Raw genomic sequence first — 18,785 nt, 5'->3', positions numbered from 1 at the left:
GTTCACGTCTTCTCCCCGACTGCTCGCCCACTTAGCCACCGTCCACCACGTCAGCCGCACCGAAAGGCAATGGTGCAGGTGACGTGGTAGCGGTGGCCCAGCCTGGTTGGCATTGGGGCCCTGGTTGAAAGGGATTAAATACCCAGATCCCACACCCACATCCCCCCCCCCAACCACCCCGCCCCCGCACTCCGTGACCCTGTGCCTGGGCCCCTCTGGCCCGTAGCTACTGTTGCCACTTCTGGAAGTACAATAAAAAAAAGACCGGAGCATGTCAATGAGAGGAAGCAGAAAAACACTTCACAACACTGGCAGAGGGGAGATCTACGTGCGAACGCATCGTTTTACGCGGTGCATTACCATTATGTGTACTGTATTACTTATTGTATTGTTATTTTGAATTACGCAACTGACAAAATCCAGGACGCTTAAACATCCTGGGAAAATGCACGGATTTCCCAGAACAGGCCACTTCAAAAAGAAGACGATCCCGGGAGCAGGTGGCAAGGCTACACGCGGCCATCCCTGGCCCAGTTGCACCGTCTGCGCAGTCGGCAGCTATTGCCGCTGCATCTTAAAAACACGAGATAAGAAAAGAAAAGAAAGGGAGCCCCAAAGGAAAACACCTTGGCGGCGCAACATCACCGGGCCGAGTTTGCCGGCCTGAGCGATAACGCAGCCAAACCGCTCCGTTGTCGTTGTGTCGCGGGAACGCGCGCGACCGTGAACGACCCACGGTGGCCTTCGAGGAATCACGACGGCAGCAGACAACGACGAAGCCGCCTCCGCAGAAGCCGGACGCGCGAGCGAGCGTTCTGTGTACGGCTCCCCGGCGTATCAGCCACCCTGTGCGTGCCAAGCGAGGCCGCGGGTTCTTTTTTGTGCGGCGCGCGTGCCACCCCGACCTGCCCGTCGGGACCCGTACCCGCACGAACTCTCGGTGGCACCCACACACACGCACGCACGCTCAACGGTTGGCTGCCGAGCGGGCAAATTTAACTCTTGACCAACGTCGCAGAGGCCCCTAAGCATCCGCGCAAGCGCCACCGGGTCGGTCAAACTTCCCGACGCAGCCGCCCGTCCCGAGTCCGCGGCCGCCGCCGCCACTACGTGGGGACGTGTGCGTGCGGGAGCAACTGCGACGAGAAGCCCTGGGAGGCCGGAGATTGAGAGTAGGCCGCAGTAGCAGAGGATTGCGGGTACCCCTGCAGGGCGGAGAACTGTGGGTAGCCCTGAAGGACGGCGGAGGGCTGCGGGTAGCTTTGAGAAGCAGAGGAGCACTGTGGGTAGGCGATGGCGGAAGCCGACGAAGGGTAGATTTGCGAGTGGCGAGAGCGCACGCCAAGAGCGGAGATCGGAATCGGCAACAAGGACATCGCAGACACGGGTCTTCGGCTGTGCTTGGTCCTGTTTGTTGAGCACCAAAAAATAAACAAAGCAAACGTTAGAGACGTGTCCGTGCACTGGATCCGCTGCGTGGGTTTTTTGCGGTTGCGCCGTAACAGCTTCTTCGGGAAACCGAAGACCTGAAGGAGGCGTTGACGGCTCGCGGGGCGAAACGTTGGATGTCACGCCGAAAAGCAAACACGGAACGACCCCAAGACACATCGGTGAGCGGCACGGCTCCTCTACAACTTACAGAGCCATTCCGCTCGACGACCACAGGAATAAATGACACTGGTCAACACGCTTTTTCTGGCATAAGGTATTCCCACGGTTTAAATGTAATTTTGGGGTGCTGATTCCAAATCTGGCATCAGTTTTTGTCTATCACATCAGGTTTTTGAGATATCAAATATTGCATTTTCAATAAAAACTGCAGAAGAAAAATATTAAATAAATGTGGATATCTACATAAAATGATATTATAAACACACTATCCTAAAAATACAGCACCATATTTTAACACTAAAGCAGTCACTGACTCGCAACAACTTGCAATCATAAGTGACAGAATTAATTTCGGGTAAAATCAATGAAAATGGGGTTTGCCAATAGCATCAAAATGAGATGTGATAGAGCAAATCTGAGATCAGATTTGGAATCATCAAAAGTCCAAGCCAGAAAAAAAAGTTTTTTTTTTGTTGACCAGTGTAATAGCAACGATGAGGTGCGTGCGGAGGTGCGTGTGGGTGCCGTGGCCGAGAGCGAGTGCCGAGGGACGACAGGCCTCACCTGGATTTGCTTCTCCTCATCTCCCACTCGGAGCTCTCAGACGCTCCGGCTGCGCCGCTGCTGCTGCTGCTGCCGTTGCTGCTGCTGCTGCTGCCGCCGCCCCTAGAAGCGGCATGGGGCTGCTGCTGCTGCTGCTGCTGCTGCTGAGAGGCCCCTTGCCCCGGAGAATCTCGCGCGCAGGGGACGGAGTGACGTCCGCGGGGCGCGACGTGATCCCGTGTCGTACGCGACGGCAGCTCCAGCTCGACGAACATCACGTTCTCCGCCTGCTCCCCCCCCCCCCCCCAACGCGACGAGCGGCACAGTTGTGGACATGGTTACGCGGGGAAAACAACGGTGACGATCCGCCGTCGATTATCTCACGGCGGGTTTCTCTCTCAAGCTTCCAGCCCCCCACCCACATGAATGATTGTAACCTTAGCTGGAAAGCATAAGCAGAGGTAATCAACAACAAAAAACAAAAAACGCCATTACTTAAATCAAACCACGAGCCGGAACGTCGACGATCGAGTCGCTGGCGAGCGCCTCACCCGGAAGCGCGGGTTGTCCCAGCAGCGCACGGTGGCACAGGCCGTCTGGCTCACGGGCCGCTTGTACCCCACGGCCGACACCGGCCTCTTCAGCTGCTGGGCTCTGCCAAGTCGCAGTCAACGACAGCGGCGACCACGCAAGCGTTAAGACGTTCGGCCTACGTTATATTTTCCCCAGGCCGCCGGCAGACCGGCGCGACAGCAGGCACGTTGACGAGATGCCACGGGCCACAGCGAGATGTGGCCCGTGGCTCGGGGATGCGGTGTACCGGGCGTGGAAAATATTTTCCAGGTAGTCGAGCTGGACTGACCCAGGCGGAATTAAAGAGAGACGGGCAGACGAGCAGCCCAGGAGCACCCCCTGGGATCCGGCTCCATCTCGTGTTGCGGCGATATCAATTAACCTATCATCTCCTTGCACCCTTCCACTGGAACAAGCTTCCCTTGTACATTGAGCAGTCCCCCTTCCTTGACCTCCTTCCGTTCCACTCCTGAAGGTCCACCTCTTTTCCATCGCCCATTCTCTTCCTCTTCCCTCGCCCCCGCCCCTCCACTGCTTCCCGTCCCTCCCTTGCTCAGCCCCTACGCACCCCTCTATCGCAGTCACCCATTCCTCATCTCTCGCGTGCCACTGCTTGTACTGTTATTATTATTATTATGTTACGCCACCTTGATTTAAGGCGCTCTGTGAATGTAAAGTACAACAAGATGAGTTGACTAAGCACGGCCGGGCGTGGATCGAGACGTGTTTATCCGAGCAGGAAGAGCCCGACCAGGACTCGGCACCAGGCCAGGGCACCAGCGACGCGGTTTGGGGAGAAGGCAAGGGGGGGTCCCCGAGAGGGGGGGGGGGGGGCAGTGGGGGACAGATCTACCCGGGGTTGCGAACGATCGGCTGCAGCCTCCACTGCTCCTCCTCCTCGTCGAAGAACGCTCGCTCCATCAACCTGCTCCTGACCTCCGGAGGAATGAAGTTCTCCATGGTCAGGTACCTGGGAAGGAGAGTGGGGTGTGGGTTGGTACGGGCACCAATATCAATTGAGTTTAACGAAACGATGGGATAAAGTGTTAGTCAATGGAGCACCTTTAATTCGCATCAACGATGACTGAGAACGGATGAAAATCGTCAAGCGCGACGATGATGACCGACTCTGATGAGACAAACGAAATGAACCAAGTCTGAATGAATGAGAAGATTTAAGAACGTGATTGGTGATGCAGTCTGTAAGATTAACCATGGTGATTAGCTGTGTATGAAAAGATGGTTGGCGTGTTCAACGATTGACCGACTTATAATATTGGGTAGTCGATAAAATGTCACGCCTCTAACACCAACATCGAATAAATGTTTGACTGCTTTAGGGTGGCTGGGCAGGTGGCTGGGTAAGTGGCTGGGTGAATATTGGCTGGGTGGCTGAGAGTGGGTGGGTGGCTGAGTGGGCAGGTGGCTAGGTGGGTGGCTAGGTGGATTGGTAGCTGGCTGGGTGGCTGAGTGAGTGGATGGGTTGGTTGGCGGCTAGGCGGCTGGGTGCTTGGACAGGTGGATGGGTGGATGGGTGGGGGACTTGGTGAGTGAGTGGGTGGCTGGCTGGGTGGCTGAGTGAGTGGATAGGTGGGTTGGCGGCTAGGTGGCTGAGTGCTTGGACAGGTGGATGTGTGGATGGGTGGGTGGCTAGGTGAGTGAGTGGGTGGCTGGCTGGCTGAGTGAGTGGATGGGTGGGTTGGCGGCTAGGTGGCTGGGTGCTTGGACAGGTGGATGGGTGGATGGGTGGGGGACTTGGTGAGTGAGTGGGTGGCTGGCTGGGTGGGTGGCTGAGTGAGTGGGTGGGTGGGTTGGCGGCTAGGTGGCTGGGTGCTTGGACAGGTGGATGGGTGGCTGGCTGGCTAGGTGAGTGAGTGGGTGGCTGGCTGGGTGGCTGGGGTGCTTGTGCGGTTGGCTAGGTGGGTGGCTGGGTGTCTCCGCACGTACTTGAGCTTGAGCTCGCGCGTGAGCTCGTTCTGCGTCTGCTCCAGCTCCTGCCGCTCCTTCACATGCTCGTCCTGCACGTCCTGCGTCTCCGCCTTCACCGACTGCAGCTTCGCAAACAGCTGCGCCACACGGATAGATCCAAGAAATACGTCATTCCACTGCCACCTCTTTGGCCAAATCGCAGCCGCGTGCCTTACAATGCCTGTTACTATCCCAGGCAGCTTCCTGCCAGGCCCAAAGCGTGAGATCTGACGATCGGACACATTCAGGTTGGTTTGGTCGCAGGTTGGAATGCAAAACGATCTTAATTTACATGCACATCGGCACAAGCGATTTGTAAGTTTTCTGTTCCATTTCTTTCGGCAAATTATAAAAAAGTGCACTCAGGCTGGAAACAAATAACACGCACAGCACAAAGGTTCGCCGCCCGTGTAGTGTCCACGTGCAAGCGCCCACGAAAAGCCGGCACGGCGCACGAAGCGGCGGCGTGGCAAACAGCAGCAGCAGCGGCGGCGGCGAATCGGCGAGTGTTGGATCATCGACTCAACCGGACTCCTCTGCTTTGCGGGTGCAGCGAGGCACGAACCGGGCGCTCCGCCGGCGGCGTGACAACAGTGACGACAGGCAACGGCGGCGTTTGTGTCCGGGCACGGAACCTTTTTGAGTTTCTTGGTCTTGAGCTCGACCTCCTGGCGCAGCGAGGTGAACGTGTCCCTCAGCTCCAGCGTCTCCTCGTCGCGACGCTCCACCTGCTGCTGCATCTCCCGCTCGCGCCATTTCTGGGAGCGCGATGGGCCACAGGGACGACGCAGCGCCGACACCACGCCAACATATGACCACGCAACGTTGTGGCGAGATGTTAACTACCTCGCCTGGTATACAGGAGGTCGCGGCTACGTTCCCGACCCTGATGCTTCTATATTTAGTTTGTGTGTCTCTCTCTCCCCGTGGTTTTTTTTCGCCGGGTCCACCGGTTTTTTCCTGCACATGTAGAGTATTTGGCTGCTATAAACCTCCACATGATAAGCCATTTCGTTGAGCTATAATTTGTGGCCAGGTCGCTTCTGAAAATGAGCTATATAGCTCAGTGGGCCTTACCTGCTAAAATAAAATAAAAATTGCTTTGTTTTAGTTTTCTATACGGCAACGCAAGAGAACAACATGGCACTCCCCGCCAACACAACCCAACGTGATTACGCAACTCCCATTATCGTCCCTTTCCCCCCACCCCCAAGTTTTTATAATCTTGTTCAATCCAAGACATGTACGGGCTCTTTTCTATTACAGCTTTAATCATGCCGTGTGTTGCTGGCCGCTTGGCGTTTTGCATCTTTAGGCCTGCGTTCAGCGATGATGATGTATATAAAAAAAATGTGAATACATTTGAAGGTAGCGCTATCCGTGCGCCAACCATAGTTCCAACCGCAACGTTGCGGGGAGACTCGGACCTGCTCTGCGATCTCCTGTCTCCGCTGCTCCAGCATCTTCTGCTGCTCGTTGGTGTGGTCCATGATGTTCTTGCCTCCGACGAGCAGCTTGCTTTCCATGGCCTGCAGAGACCACAACGGGTTGCATCGAGCAAGCGTCACCAAAGCAGGGAAAAGCTCAAGACAATAAAGTCTGTGCTCCTATGACGCGGTCGTTGCGTTACGGAACAACACCGCGTTGTCGAAAAATCGCGTGTCATTAATAATATATAATATAGGGTGAGGTGCAGTCGGCGATAACACGGTGAGATGCGTGACGCAGGCCGAGCAAAGACTGAGGCGCGTTGGTAGCACCTGGAAGCATCCAGCAGCATCCCACTGCCTTATGCTACGCCGAGGCAGGCGTACGACCGCTTATTCTTACTCGCGCGACGTAGTTCCGTTCATCCGCGTTATAGGAGAACAGACTGCACCAATAGGACTATTAATGCCCTACCTTTAGCCAGGAAAATTTCAGCGAGTCCTGAGACTAATTTGTCAGGAGGGTCCTGCTACACTGCGATGTTTGGCCAATTCCGCTAACGATTGTTTGGCACGTGGGAAGAAACGGGAGTGCCCGGAGAAGACCCATCGTGCATACGAGGGGATGATAGTTTAACACGTAGGCTTTCGCGACCAATGTCATCCAAAATACAAGTTGTTTTGGTTAGATCGCGTAAATATATATTAGATCGCGTAAATATCTATTACACGATCCAACCCAAAAAAACCTGTATTATGGAGGGAATGACACTCGACGCTCCGCACAGACCTATGCAATACTACCGTTCCCCCGATTTCAACACATCGGCTGTGAAGACAAGTAAGTGGGGGCTTGTGGTGGACGAAGGCCGAGGGTCAAGACTGACAAGCGAGCGGTGGTCCAGGGCGGGTAGAGAGGCCTGTCAAGCACGTCCACCTCGCAGAGACGGAGCGATGAAATCCGCTAACGTGCAACGGCGAGATGGGACCACGAGGGAAGGTGACGACTTAGGAGAGGCCTTCATCCGGCAACGGATAAAGCATGGCTGATGATGGTGTCGAAAACCGGTCCAGAGTTAGCTTGCCTTGAAGCAATTCTGCTGAAGCTATGCACTCTCCCACAAGGCTGTGACGTCCTGATGGGTCGCGTGGGAAACACTTCCGCCGTTAATGTTGAGAGACGGGGGTGTGTAGGGGGTGTATCGTCTGCTTATTATTTTCTTAAAACGAGTAGAAAATTATTGTAATAGGTGACGATTCGGGCAATGGGCCTTCTTCACAGCACACTCTCTACCTCCCTGTCTGTGCTGTCAGAGAGAGCCACAGCCAGACGTGTATCCCACGGCCTGGCTGTGCACCCCCGCCTCCATGTACACACGCACGCACACACGTCACCGTGCCAGCCATGCACACACTGCGTCAGGGAGCGACGTGCACCCTCCATCATTGACGGATGAGTATTCTTGCACGAGGGATGTTATGTGTGTGCAGCGCATCAGAGATGAGCTCCCCGCTGGAGGCAAACGCCGACCACAGGCATCTGCAGCAGGAGGAGGAGGAGGCATCCCAGCCACACACGGCCGAGCGGTGGACACTACCGCCCCCCACCGCCCCCCCCCCCCCCCCCCAGAATATAAAGCATCAATGATCTCTCCCACGAGAGAGGGGACACAATAGCGCTGTGTTACCCGCCTGCGATTAAGGCCGGCGCGACGGAATGTCTGTGGCCGGGCCATCTATAGCGGAGCCATCATGAGTCGACCCCCCCCCCCACCCCCCGCCTAGGGCAGGGACACCGAGGCACGCGCACAATTAGCACAGCGATCGCAGAACAACGCCGCTCTTTACAAGCCCCCCTCCTCCTCCTCCTCCGCCACCGCCGCCGCCGCCATCCATTCCATTCCGTGTGTGCGTGCGTCAGGGCTGACCGCGTTTGGACCCAGTCACAACGCGCGCGTTCCCCACTCGCTGCGCTGTTTCAACGGCTCACTGCGCGCCCGTGACATCAATGCTGCGAGTGTGCAGTGTTGGGGGGGGGGGTGGGGGGGGCTTATTTAATTTTATATAAATTTATAAAGCGCATTTATCCAAGGCGCTGAAGAATAATTTTAAAATGTGTACATTATCAGTGTGCCGTAGGATTGCTGTGGGTGTATCCGATACACTGTATCGTTAGGATGCTTTGGAAGAGCAGTGAAGGTGTTACAGGGGGGTTGACGGCAGTAGGGTAGCGGTTAGCGCTACGCTGCGAACTCGGCGACCCGAGTTCGATTGCCCGCTCACGGCCAACACCGGTGACGATTATCTGAACCAGTCCTGGCCCCCCCCCCCATGTCGGCTCGGGCGTGGTGCTGGCCACCCACCGCTTCGCGTGCCATGGCGGCCTTCATAGGTGCTGTTCGCTAGCAGCACTTGCCCCAGCAGTCTTTGTGATATGGGTCTCGAGGGGATGTGCTGCTGGGGTGCATTTGAAAAGCATTGGGGTTGAAGTGGCGGCGTCACAGAGGGTGTCTTGGGGGTGCCGTGGGGATGTTGTGGGGGTGCAGTGGGGGGGGGGGGGTATAATCTCGAGCCCAGACCGAAGCATTTTAAACGCACGAATCGCACGAAACGCACGAATCGTCATCGGGGAGTCGCTGCGTTGGGAGTCACCGGCACGCGGTCGCCAAAAGGACCCCGACAGCGAGGGGGACAACAGCCTGAAGCAAATGTCGGGGGAAAGGAATGCGCACGGAGTGGGATGGGAATCGGGAAGCCCCGTTCGTCTCTGGGCATTATTTTCCATTACAGCCTGCGGCCATTCCCTTTTCCGTAACAAACAATAACGCCGGTCTATGGGAATTCCGTTCGCCCGGCATTCGTCTTAGTCTCTTCCGGCGACAAGGAAGGAACGAACGTTCACCAACGTCGCATTAATCAGGGTAGCTACCACGTGTAAACACGGGTGGATGTTGCACAGTAGTTTTCTTTAGGGACAGTTCTCGCAAATAAGATTGACGCCGTTCCGCCCTCCTCCACCCGACGCAATTGCCGGAATTCTGGCAGCTTCGCGATGATGCTGGTCGTAGCCACGAGCGAAGCGTCCACACCCAGCGTGGATCGTTCTCCAGCAACACTATCGTTGGTGCTGCTCGAGCAGTAATACATTGGGCGCGTGTGTTCACGTGGCAACTAATGCATTTACATGGGACCCTTTTATTTGGCTGCGTCGGGTGGAGGAGGGTATGCGACGCACAATCTACTTAAGCGATCCAACCCCCCAAACATTTTATGCGAATATAACCTCGGTCGCGAAAGCCTACGCGTGTTAAATGGCCGGATGTTGATTTCCCAAAAGCCCCGCTTTGCCCGTCTTCTCTCAGAAAGGCACTCCGACTCCTCCCCTAACCCACCCTGCCCGGGCTCTCAGCCTCCCCACCGAGCCAGCTGCTACGAGGCCGCTTCCTATTGATTTTCACTCTTCGTGCCCTGCACCGAAGCAGAGATCCGCTCTGCTCATGATCCACTGCCATTTTGACAATAAAAAATCCGCATGGGGCTGTAGAACGCCAAAGCGAGGCCCTGAATAAAGAACAGCGAAAATGCTGAATTCTGTGGCCCCACGGTGCCATCACTGCAGATGCTCGTAGCTGAAGAGTTTGAGAGCTGGTGCTGACACTGGTTTTATTGGCTATAGTGTACTGATGATTCATAAATAATTAATAAACCGGAATAGTTGTCTTCCTGTCCTGTTGCTGGCTATAACAAAAAGGCCAACGCTTAGTGATGTCCTGCTCGACTGAGCATCGAGGCGGTGCTCATCTCCTGTTTACAACCTTGAGCCAGGGGTGAAAATTCCACATTTCTATGGCAAGGGCTGGTCTCTGCAAAGTTGCATCCACTGTTGTGATTTCCCCCGCAACGTGGTAGCAATTTTATCGACCCACCGGAGGTATAATGGGCATTTTAACTGGCAATGTTGCGACTGCAAGCCGCTCCCTCACTCCCCTGCTGTGTGCATCACACACACAGTGCGTTGATGTCACGTGGCATGCAAGGAATGCTGGAACGACCGATTTCATGCCGCCTATAATCAATCACCAAATATTATAACTCTCATTTGTTTCCAACCTGCACAAACTGTTCCGTCGAATTAGTTTACCGTAATTTACATAAATAGAACATAAAAAAACATATGCTTCATTCGCATTACGAAATATTTATCCACTGATATCCATGTGCATCCAGATTCTATTGTATTCAAGGCTGCAACCAAACTAATGTATATGCCTCCGATTGCCAAACCTCACAAGTTAAGCATGCGAGAGTCCGGCTGGAACCCAGCTAGGACGCTGCCTAGGAAAAACAACAGGCTGCGAGCTGGCCGGGAGATGGCAGTACAGCGACAGATTATTTAATCTATCTGTGCGGCTCATCTGGTTTACTTTCCCACGTACGCACAGTGTGTTTTTCTCCAGGTACGGTACTCCGGTTTCCACTCGGAAATAGCCAAATATGCCAGTGCAGGACCCTCCTGAAAAAAAGAGTCTTCAGACTCAAAGATGCTTTCGCAGGTGAATCATTGGCACGAGAGTTATTATTATCATGCGCGACTTCACCACGCACCTTCACGCAGCTTCAGGGATCTACCCAAAGGCAGGGCCCTGGGACACGGAAGCTGCTGGCCATGGTGCTGAATTCAAACACAGAGTCACGCCGGCAGGTTAAGCATAGTTTGCGAACCCCCATTGCTTGCTGTGCAGCAGCTGTTTTCGTATGCAACAAACGGGCGGATTTCTGCAGGGCAGCTTGAGAGAAACCCTATTGCCGTGCAGGCTTGGAGCAGACGTCTAGGCCCGCTATGAGCCCTGGCAGCCGAGACAGATTCCCAGTCACGGCTAAAGTCGGACATGACAAGCGTTCCACGCTCCATCTTTGCTCACTTCCCCATCAACCCGCACTTACCAGCGTCATGAGGTTATGGATAAAGACCTGACCGACATGGGCGTGTGGAGAATACCTTGGGTTAATCAATTAATTTACAGTGTTGCTATCGGTAATACTGTACTGTGCAGCAGCAGCAAGAGGGGTGGTCCAGTGGGAATTCGATCAAATGCCGGGCAGTGGCCATAGGAGGAGAAATCCTAAAACAGTCTTTTGGTGCTGTTCGTGTCAATCCGACTGGGGATATCCTTGGGGTTCGACCCTACACACCTCTAACCCCTTCGACCCCGCACCCCGTGTGCCGTGGTTCACTCTGCTGGGGTCCCTTCAAGAGCTCAGAGACGGGAACTTCCTTCAGCCTGCCGAGGCGGCAAGCCAAGCAAAGCCTCGACTGTGTTGACAGAAGCGGTGAGGAGGAAAGACCTGGGGGCAGCGAGACTCACAAAGGATATTCCTCTCCCCGGGATATCGAGTCTCCCAATCAAGAAAAAGGCAGAGAATTCACCCGAACCAGATCAACCACACCCCCACTTCCCCGCACAATTAATTCCAAAAACAACAATAACAATAACTACGCCTCAATCGAATCTCGATCATTTTGATTCAGGAAAGGGCTCTGCATTGGGACGTTTAGCCAAATTCCACTGGTGAGCGTTGTGGCATGTGGGAGCAGACTCGAGTACCCAGAGAAAAGCCACCAAAAGCAAACGATGGGGGTGACACTCAGCACTGCCATCGTCTGGCCACTCCCCGACGCCCAACAACATCTGAACAACACTCGTGGCGGCCACCCCATCCAAGCACGAACCAGGGCTCGAACCCTGCTCGGCGCCGAGTAGAGGGGTGGGGGGGAGGCAACGGACAGGGATTGAATGAGCGGTGCGTGCGTAATCATCCACACCTTGATCTTGGACATGAGCGCGTCCTTGGCGTCCTGCTCCTTGGACAGATCCCACACCACCTTGTCCTTCTCGGCCATGAGCAGCTCCTCCTCCTCCTCGGTTCCTTCTCGCTTCTCCTGCTTCTTGCCGCAGCTGCGCACCTCCGCCTCATCCCGCTTCTCTCCGCCCGCCGAGTCCACGGCGAAACCGTCATCGTCCACTTCATCATCGTCAACGTCGTCGTCGTCACCATCGTCATCTTTGTCGTTCTCGCCGTCACCGCCCGCGCGAGACTTCCTCCTGCTCGTCCGACTCCTGCGCCGCTCCCTGCAGAGGCTTCGCTTCTCCAGTTGCGCCCTCAGTCTAGAGATCTCCTCCTGGAACTCGCGCAGCAACGCGTCCTTGGGGTCCTCGTTGATGCGCGGCTTGTTCTTGATGTTCTTGGCACGGCTGGCGTAGCGCAGCGTCGTCAGGGACTCGTCGTAGTTGCAGTCGGCGGGACCCACCGTAGCCACCATGATGGTCTTGGCGTTCCCTCCCAGTGAGTCCTGCAGGAGCCGCGTGAGCTTCGAGTCGCGGTACGGGACGTGGCTACTTCGGCCGTCCACCAGGGCCGAGATGACGTTGCCGAGCGCCGACAGGGACAGGTTGATCTTGGTGGCCTCCTTGAGTCGCTCCCCCTGCGCCCCCGTCTTGGCCTGCCGCTCGCTGCCTGCCAGGTCCACGAGGTTGAGCTTCCCGGCTCGGATGCGCGCCTGCCCGTCCACGCCGCGCTCGCTGCTCTCCACCGTGACCACGAAGATGGCGTGCGAGCGCGAACTTCGCTCGTTCATGTTGGTGGCGCCCACGGCGCGGTTCTGACCGCCCACGTTCATGACGTGCTCGATCTCCTTGACGCTCTTCGTCACGAAGGACGACAACTCCTTCACGTAGACGCCGACGTCCGGCCGCTCCTTGAGCTCCAGCCGCTGGCTCTGATCCTTGCAGAGGAGGTCCCGGATCTCCTCCCGATAGATCTCCAGGTAGGAGGCGCGCACCAGGTACTGCTGGTTCTGCGAGCGCGAGATGTGCGTGAAGATCTGCTCGAACGAGCTGGGGATCACGCCGCGGCGCTCCGGGTCACCGCAAGCCCTGCCCGGACCTTCCATGGTGTAGGTCTTGCCCGTGCCCGTCTGTCCGTAGGCGAAGATGGTGCCGTTGAAACCAAGCAGCACCGACTCCACCAGCGGACGGAAGGTCTCGTCGTAGAGGTCTGCCTGCTTCGAGTTCCAGTCGTAGACGGCGTCGAAGGTGAAGCTCTTGGGCAGTTCCGATGGTCCGGCGCGCGGGTTCCTCACGGTCACCTGGCCCAGCTTCACGTCCAAGTCGACGGCGCCGCAGCAACCCGCCGACTCCTCACGGCGGCTCAGCGGTCGGCAGCGGACCACGACTCGCACCGTCTCCTGCGCCTTGGCACGAGACGACATCGCGGCGTTTGAGCCTCCAACACCAACACCACCACCTCCTCCAACACCTCTTTCTTCGTCGCCGCTGCTGCCGCCGCTGCCTCCTCCTCCTCCTCTCCGGGGCTCGCGTCTCTCATGCCCCCGTCGCGGCCCTGGGAGAGAGCGAGAGAGCGCGCCTCTCCTCCCGTCTCCCCTCCTCTCCTCTCCTCCCCGCTCTCTCCCCCCTCCTCCTCTCCGCTGTCTCCCCGCTCTCTCCCCTCCCGTATTTCCTCTCTCTCCCTCTCTCTCTTCTCCCTCCTCTCCCAGCTGTCTCCCGTCTACCCCTCCCCTCCCCCCTCCCCTCCTCTCCCCGCTCTCCCCCCTCCTCTCCGCTGTCTCCCGCTCTCTCCCCTCCCGTATTTCCTCTCCCGTCCTCTCCTCCCCTCTCCCAGCTCTCTCCCCTCCCGTATCCACTCTCTCTCCCCTCTCTCTCCCCTCTCCCTCCTCTCCCTCCTCTACCCTCCTCCCCTCTCCCCTCCTCTCCCAGCTGTCTCCCGTCCCCCCCCTCCCGTCTCCCCCCTACCCTCCCCTCCTCTCCCCGCTCTTCCCCCTCCTCTCCTCTCCCCTCCCCTCCCTCCCCCTCCTCTCCCTCCCCCCTCCCCCCACTCTCCCCACCCTCCCCCTCTCTCCCCCTCCCCCTCTCCCCCCCCCCCTCCCCCTCTCCCCCCCCCCTCCCCCTCTCCCCCCCCCCTCCCCCTCCCCCTCTCCCCCCCCCCTCCCCCTCTCCCCCCCCCCTCCCCCTCTCCCCCCCCCCTCCCCCTCCCCCCTCCCCCCTCCCCTCTCCCCTCTCCCCTCCTCGTCCACTGCAGCTCCACTCCTGCACGCCGCAGCGGCTTTGTATTTGCCAGTGCACACAGTCGGGCGTGGCAGCGCCTTCAGACTTGGTAGTGTAGGTGGGGAGGCGAGGCATTGCGGTTAGATTTGGTAGTGTGCATCGGGTCGGGGGTGGCAATGTCAATCGATGTTGTAATGCAACATTGTGTTGGCATCGCGATTAGATCTGGTAATGCATGCGGGTAGGTAGGCGTGGCAGTCTAATTGTATTACATGGCGTCACATTTAACAAAATATAAATATTCGTCAATACAACCGCCGTAAAATAATAATAATATTATTATTATATACTTGGGAGACATTACGGGCAACACGCAAATGGATGTGCCATGAAGGGGCTTATTCACCCATTTAATATTTCCTTTTAAGGCCACGCACAGACACACACAGACACACGTGTGATGTTTGTACGAATTCCCTGAGGGTTTGTGTTGTCGCTATTAATTGCGCGCTGTGCACCCGTGCCAATGTTATCAGCAGCCCTTACCAGGCAATTAGTTTCACACTTTGGGTGGGAGTCGGTGAGGGATTGTATTTAGCCGTGCATGTAATTAGGTGTGGCAGCGCCATTGTATTTGGTAATGCATAAGGGTATGCGTGACAAAGGGATTAGATTTGGTAACGCATATAGGTAGGCACGTCAGTCCTGTGTTTGACGCGGGGTGGGCAATGGATTGTATTTGGTAGAGTATATAAGTGCGCGATAATGCGATCGTATTTGTTAGTGCACATTGACCAATGGCGGCTCTTCCATTAGAGACAGAGACGGTCGTGGCGAGTCTATTGTATTTGCCAGTGCATATAAATAGAGGAGCGGCATTAGATTTGTATTTGCTAGTTTACATAGGCGGTCGTGTTAAGAGAGTGTCTGCGTGTGTTGAATTTCTGTCGCACCGTACGTATTAGATATCATAGTGTGTATGCGCGAGCACGGCTACACTTGCATTCATCGTTGGGCACCGTGCGGGTGTACGGAAGAGGTTTGCAGGTGCACACAGGTGGGAGTGATGTGATAAAGGTCCGTCCATAAATGACGTCACGCGATTTTTGACGATTTTTGACCCCCCCCCCCCCCGTCGTCACACGGCGTCACAAAAAGTCAGAACCCCCCCCCCCTCAAATATGACGTCACAAAGCTCTGCCCCCCCCCCCAAAACATGCTTCAAATCGCTTTAAACTATTGTCATTGTAGTGCGTATTTAATGTGGCGCTGCACTCTGATGTTGTAGGAGAAAACATTTATTAAAAAGTCAATTTAATTAAGTGGAACGTGTTGTCTATATTTATTTAAAGTTGCGCATTTTGATGTGACGTCACATTTCTCACCCCCCTCCCCTCCTCGTCACACATCGTCACAAATGTCTGACCCCCACCCCCTAGGTGCGTGACGTCATTTATGGACGGCCCCTAATGCAATAGGAGGACTTGACAGTGCGATTACATTTGGTTTTTATATATGTGCGTGTGTGTGTGCTGCACTTGGTTGTAATTGTTAGTGCGCATTGGCAGGCGTGACTCGCGACGTTTGTATTCGCTAGTGCACATCGGTGGGCATAGGCGAGCGATCCGATTTGATGTCAGGCCGGTTGAGCTTCGTCAATGCTGGTTTGCGTCTCATAAGGGGCCGTCCATAAATGACGTCACGCACCTAGGGGGGGGGGGGTCAGACATTTGTGACGATGTGTGACGATGGAGGAGGGGGGGGGTTTGAGAAATGTGACGTCACATCAAAATGCGCAACTTTAAATAAATATAGACAACACGTTCTACTTAATTAAATAGACTTTAATAAATGTTTTCTCCTACGACATCAGAGTGCAGCGCCACATTAAATACTCACGACAATGACAATAGTTTGAAGCGATTTGAAGCATGTTTTATATTTTTTTTGGGGGGGGGGGGGGCAGAGCTTTGTGACGTCATATTTGAGGGGGGTGTCTGACTTTTTGTGACGCCGTGTGACGAAGGGGGGGGGGGGTCAAAAATCGTCTAAAATCGCGTGACGTCATTTATGGCAAGGCGGCCAGCAGAGGGCAGTGCAGCGACAAATAACAATCGACAGCGTTGTGCTGTACTTCTACGCTGCCGCAATCGTGCCCCCTTCGCCAAAACCCTTCAGAGCCGGTTTGTCAATCCGCTGCCGGAGGCGAGCCTAACCACGCCGTGCGGTTTGTTGCAGGTGGTGGAGCACACATGTTGGCAAAGACAAAGATCCCCCGTGTAGCCCACGCGTGCTGTTGGGGCAAGTGCTGTTGGCGAGTAGCACCTATGAAGGCCGGCACACGAGGGGGCGGGTGGCCAGCACCATGCGCGGCTGCCTTTGTATCCCCCAGAGCTGACGTTGCCCATGTACTGCACCCATTTAAGGTTGAGTTGACCTAGGGGGGGGCACGGCACCGGTTAAAATATTCGTCGCTGGTGGCAGCGAGCGGGAATTAAACTCGGGTTGCCGGATTCGCGATGCAGTGCGCAAAACCCAATGCGTCGCCAGCGCTCCCCATAGAAGTTGGGGCATAGTACAGCACAACTATGGATTTTGCTGCACTGCCCCCCCCCCCATCCCCAAATAATCCCCCCTTTTCCCACCATCTCCCCTTGATGGGCGAGTCACCCTGTGTTTTATAATACGTAGCATATCCGACCGTCACAAAATAAAAATCGTGTAAAAATACTTTTTTAAAAAACACGCTTTAATGAAATGTACTGTCCGAGCTGCCCCTCCCCGTGCCCCCTTCCCCCATCGCTCCTCCCCTCCTTCCACATCCCCCGCCTCTTAGCGTGGCTCCCCGAGGCTTGCCGTGACCTAAAGGACCGTGGTGATTTACAGGCAACGTGAGTTGAGCGTCGACAATTACAGCCGTAAACGTGGACAATTAGAGCCCTTAAAAATATTGTTTAAAAATATATTTTTAATTTTCAATGATAGAATATAGTATTGTCATCGGTATGACATACCTATACCAAGTTTGCAGTCGATACGACATTGGGAATACGGTTGAAATTGAGTTACAAGATTTTAGGATACGACAACACACAGTAAGTTAAATAAAAGCGTGTAAAATGTTAAAAAGATGTTTTCGATTTTTTAATGATAGAATATAGTATTGGCATCAGTATGACATATGTATTTCAAGTTTGCAGTCGATAGCACATTGGGAAGTGGGTCAAAATTGAGTTACAAGATTTCTTTTTTGAGGATACAACAGACGGAGTGAGTTAAATAAAAGTGTTTAAATAATAATAAAAATAACCCGAGTGGAGTGTCGTGAGATGAAAGGGGTGGGATCGAGGGAGCTCGAGGCTGGGCAATGAATTTGCCAGAGGGCAGTACACTCGTGCAGAAACAAGTTAGGAGAAAAACCATGCATTAGGCATGGCGTATGCAACGCTTTCCAACAAGCGTTTGTCCTCAGCAGTATTTAATTAGCAGTATGACAGCTGATAGGTAGCTGTCAAGGGCAAACCTCATTTACATATTTGTAAGCAGAGTCGTTCGTTTTGCTCTGGCTTGGGCCTCCACGTTTTGGGCAACCCCCTTGGATAAATAAATTTGGCCGCTTTTCAAAAGAGCAAGTCCCCAGTAACTCGTTCAAGAGGACGGTCACCGCATAGACGGAGCCCTGAGATCAGTTCACGTGCACGAGTGAGATGGATGGTCGCAGCACTGGGCCACGTGGAGGGTAGCGAGGGCGTGGGCATGCCTTCGTACATCAGTGGATAGGTCATGGCTGATGACGACGATGAGAACACTGTCACACAATTTTTGTTCCTGCGTAGTAAGTGTTATTTCCTAATTGCTTATGCTTAGAAAGTATAGAAAATGGCTATTATTCCTCACAAACTTTGCTTTTGTGACCAGGACAGTGATATTTTGAAATTTACACATTTTCCATGAGAAAACGGGCGAATTTGTGTCTTTTTGTTCACATAAATTCAAAATTAACATGTATTTATACTAAAGACATACAAAAATTACTACAAAAGATTTAGAAGTGAGTAGTTTTTCGAGATTTGCGATTATACTGTAAATCACTTTCACGAATCAGCCCCCAAATGTAGGCCTATCATATTCTCGTTATAGTGTCCTTTGTAGCGACGTTCAAAGTCCAGTATATCCTGGTGGAAGCGCTCGCCTTGATCCTCTGAATACGCTCCAATGTTCTCCTTGAATTTATAAAGATAAGCATCAAGGATATGAACTTTGAGGGACATCCTACAGCCCATTTTGCCGTCGTTCTTCACCAGAGTCTCAACCTGCTCTACATAGTTTAAGACCTTGTGATTTCCCAGGAAGCCACGAACCACTGCGACAAAGCTGTTCCAAGCCGCTTTCTCCTTACTAGTGAGCTTCTTGGGGAATTCATTGCACTCTTCTTTATCTGTGGTCTGATGAAGACACTGGCTTTGACCTTTGCCTCAGAGAGCTTAGGGAAGAAGTCTTGAATGTCTGACAAATTGTTTCATAAGGTCCAATTTCATGTGCAGTGGTGGCATCAGCACCTTCTGGGGGTCCACCAGTGGCTCCCACTTGACGTTGTTCC

The 18,785-nt window shown here is 54.4% G+C and overlaps 1 protein-coding gene across 1 annotated transcript; it reads right to left on the bottom strand.

Annotated features, from left to right (window-relative positions):
* Positions 1-198: 198 nt before the first annotated feature.
* LOC144732040 (kinesin-like protein KIF3B) lies at positions 199-13,392 on the bottom strand. The gene is made up of 8 exons (XM_078613250.1): positions 11,947-13,392; positions 6,123-6,224; positions 5,331-5,453; positions 4,675-4,793; positions 3,581-3,697; positions 2,706-2,808; positions 2,176-2,441; positions 199-1,407 (listed from the first exon to the last, which is right to left on the bottom strand). The coding sequence occupies exons 1-8, from the start codon at positions 13,390-13,392 to the stop codon at positions 1,107-1,109; spliced, it is 2,577 nt and encodes an 858-aa protein (XP_078469376.1). The 3' UTR covers positions 199-1,106.
* Between the last annotated feature and the right edge of the window lie 5,393 nt (positions 13,393-18,785).

The sequence above is a fragment of the Lampetra planeri genome, chromosome 2 (genome assembly GCF_965212315.1).
Source record: "Lampetra planeri chromosome 2, kcLamPlan1.2.h2, whole genome shotgun sequence".
Taxonomy (NCBI): Eukaryota; Metazoa; Chordata; class Hyperoartia; order Petromyzontiformes; family Petromyzontidae; genus Lampetra; species Lampetra planeri.
This window is presented reverse-complemented; position numbering and strand designations above follow the sequence as displayed.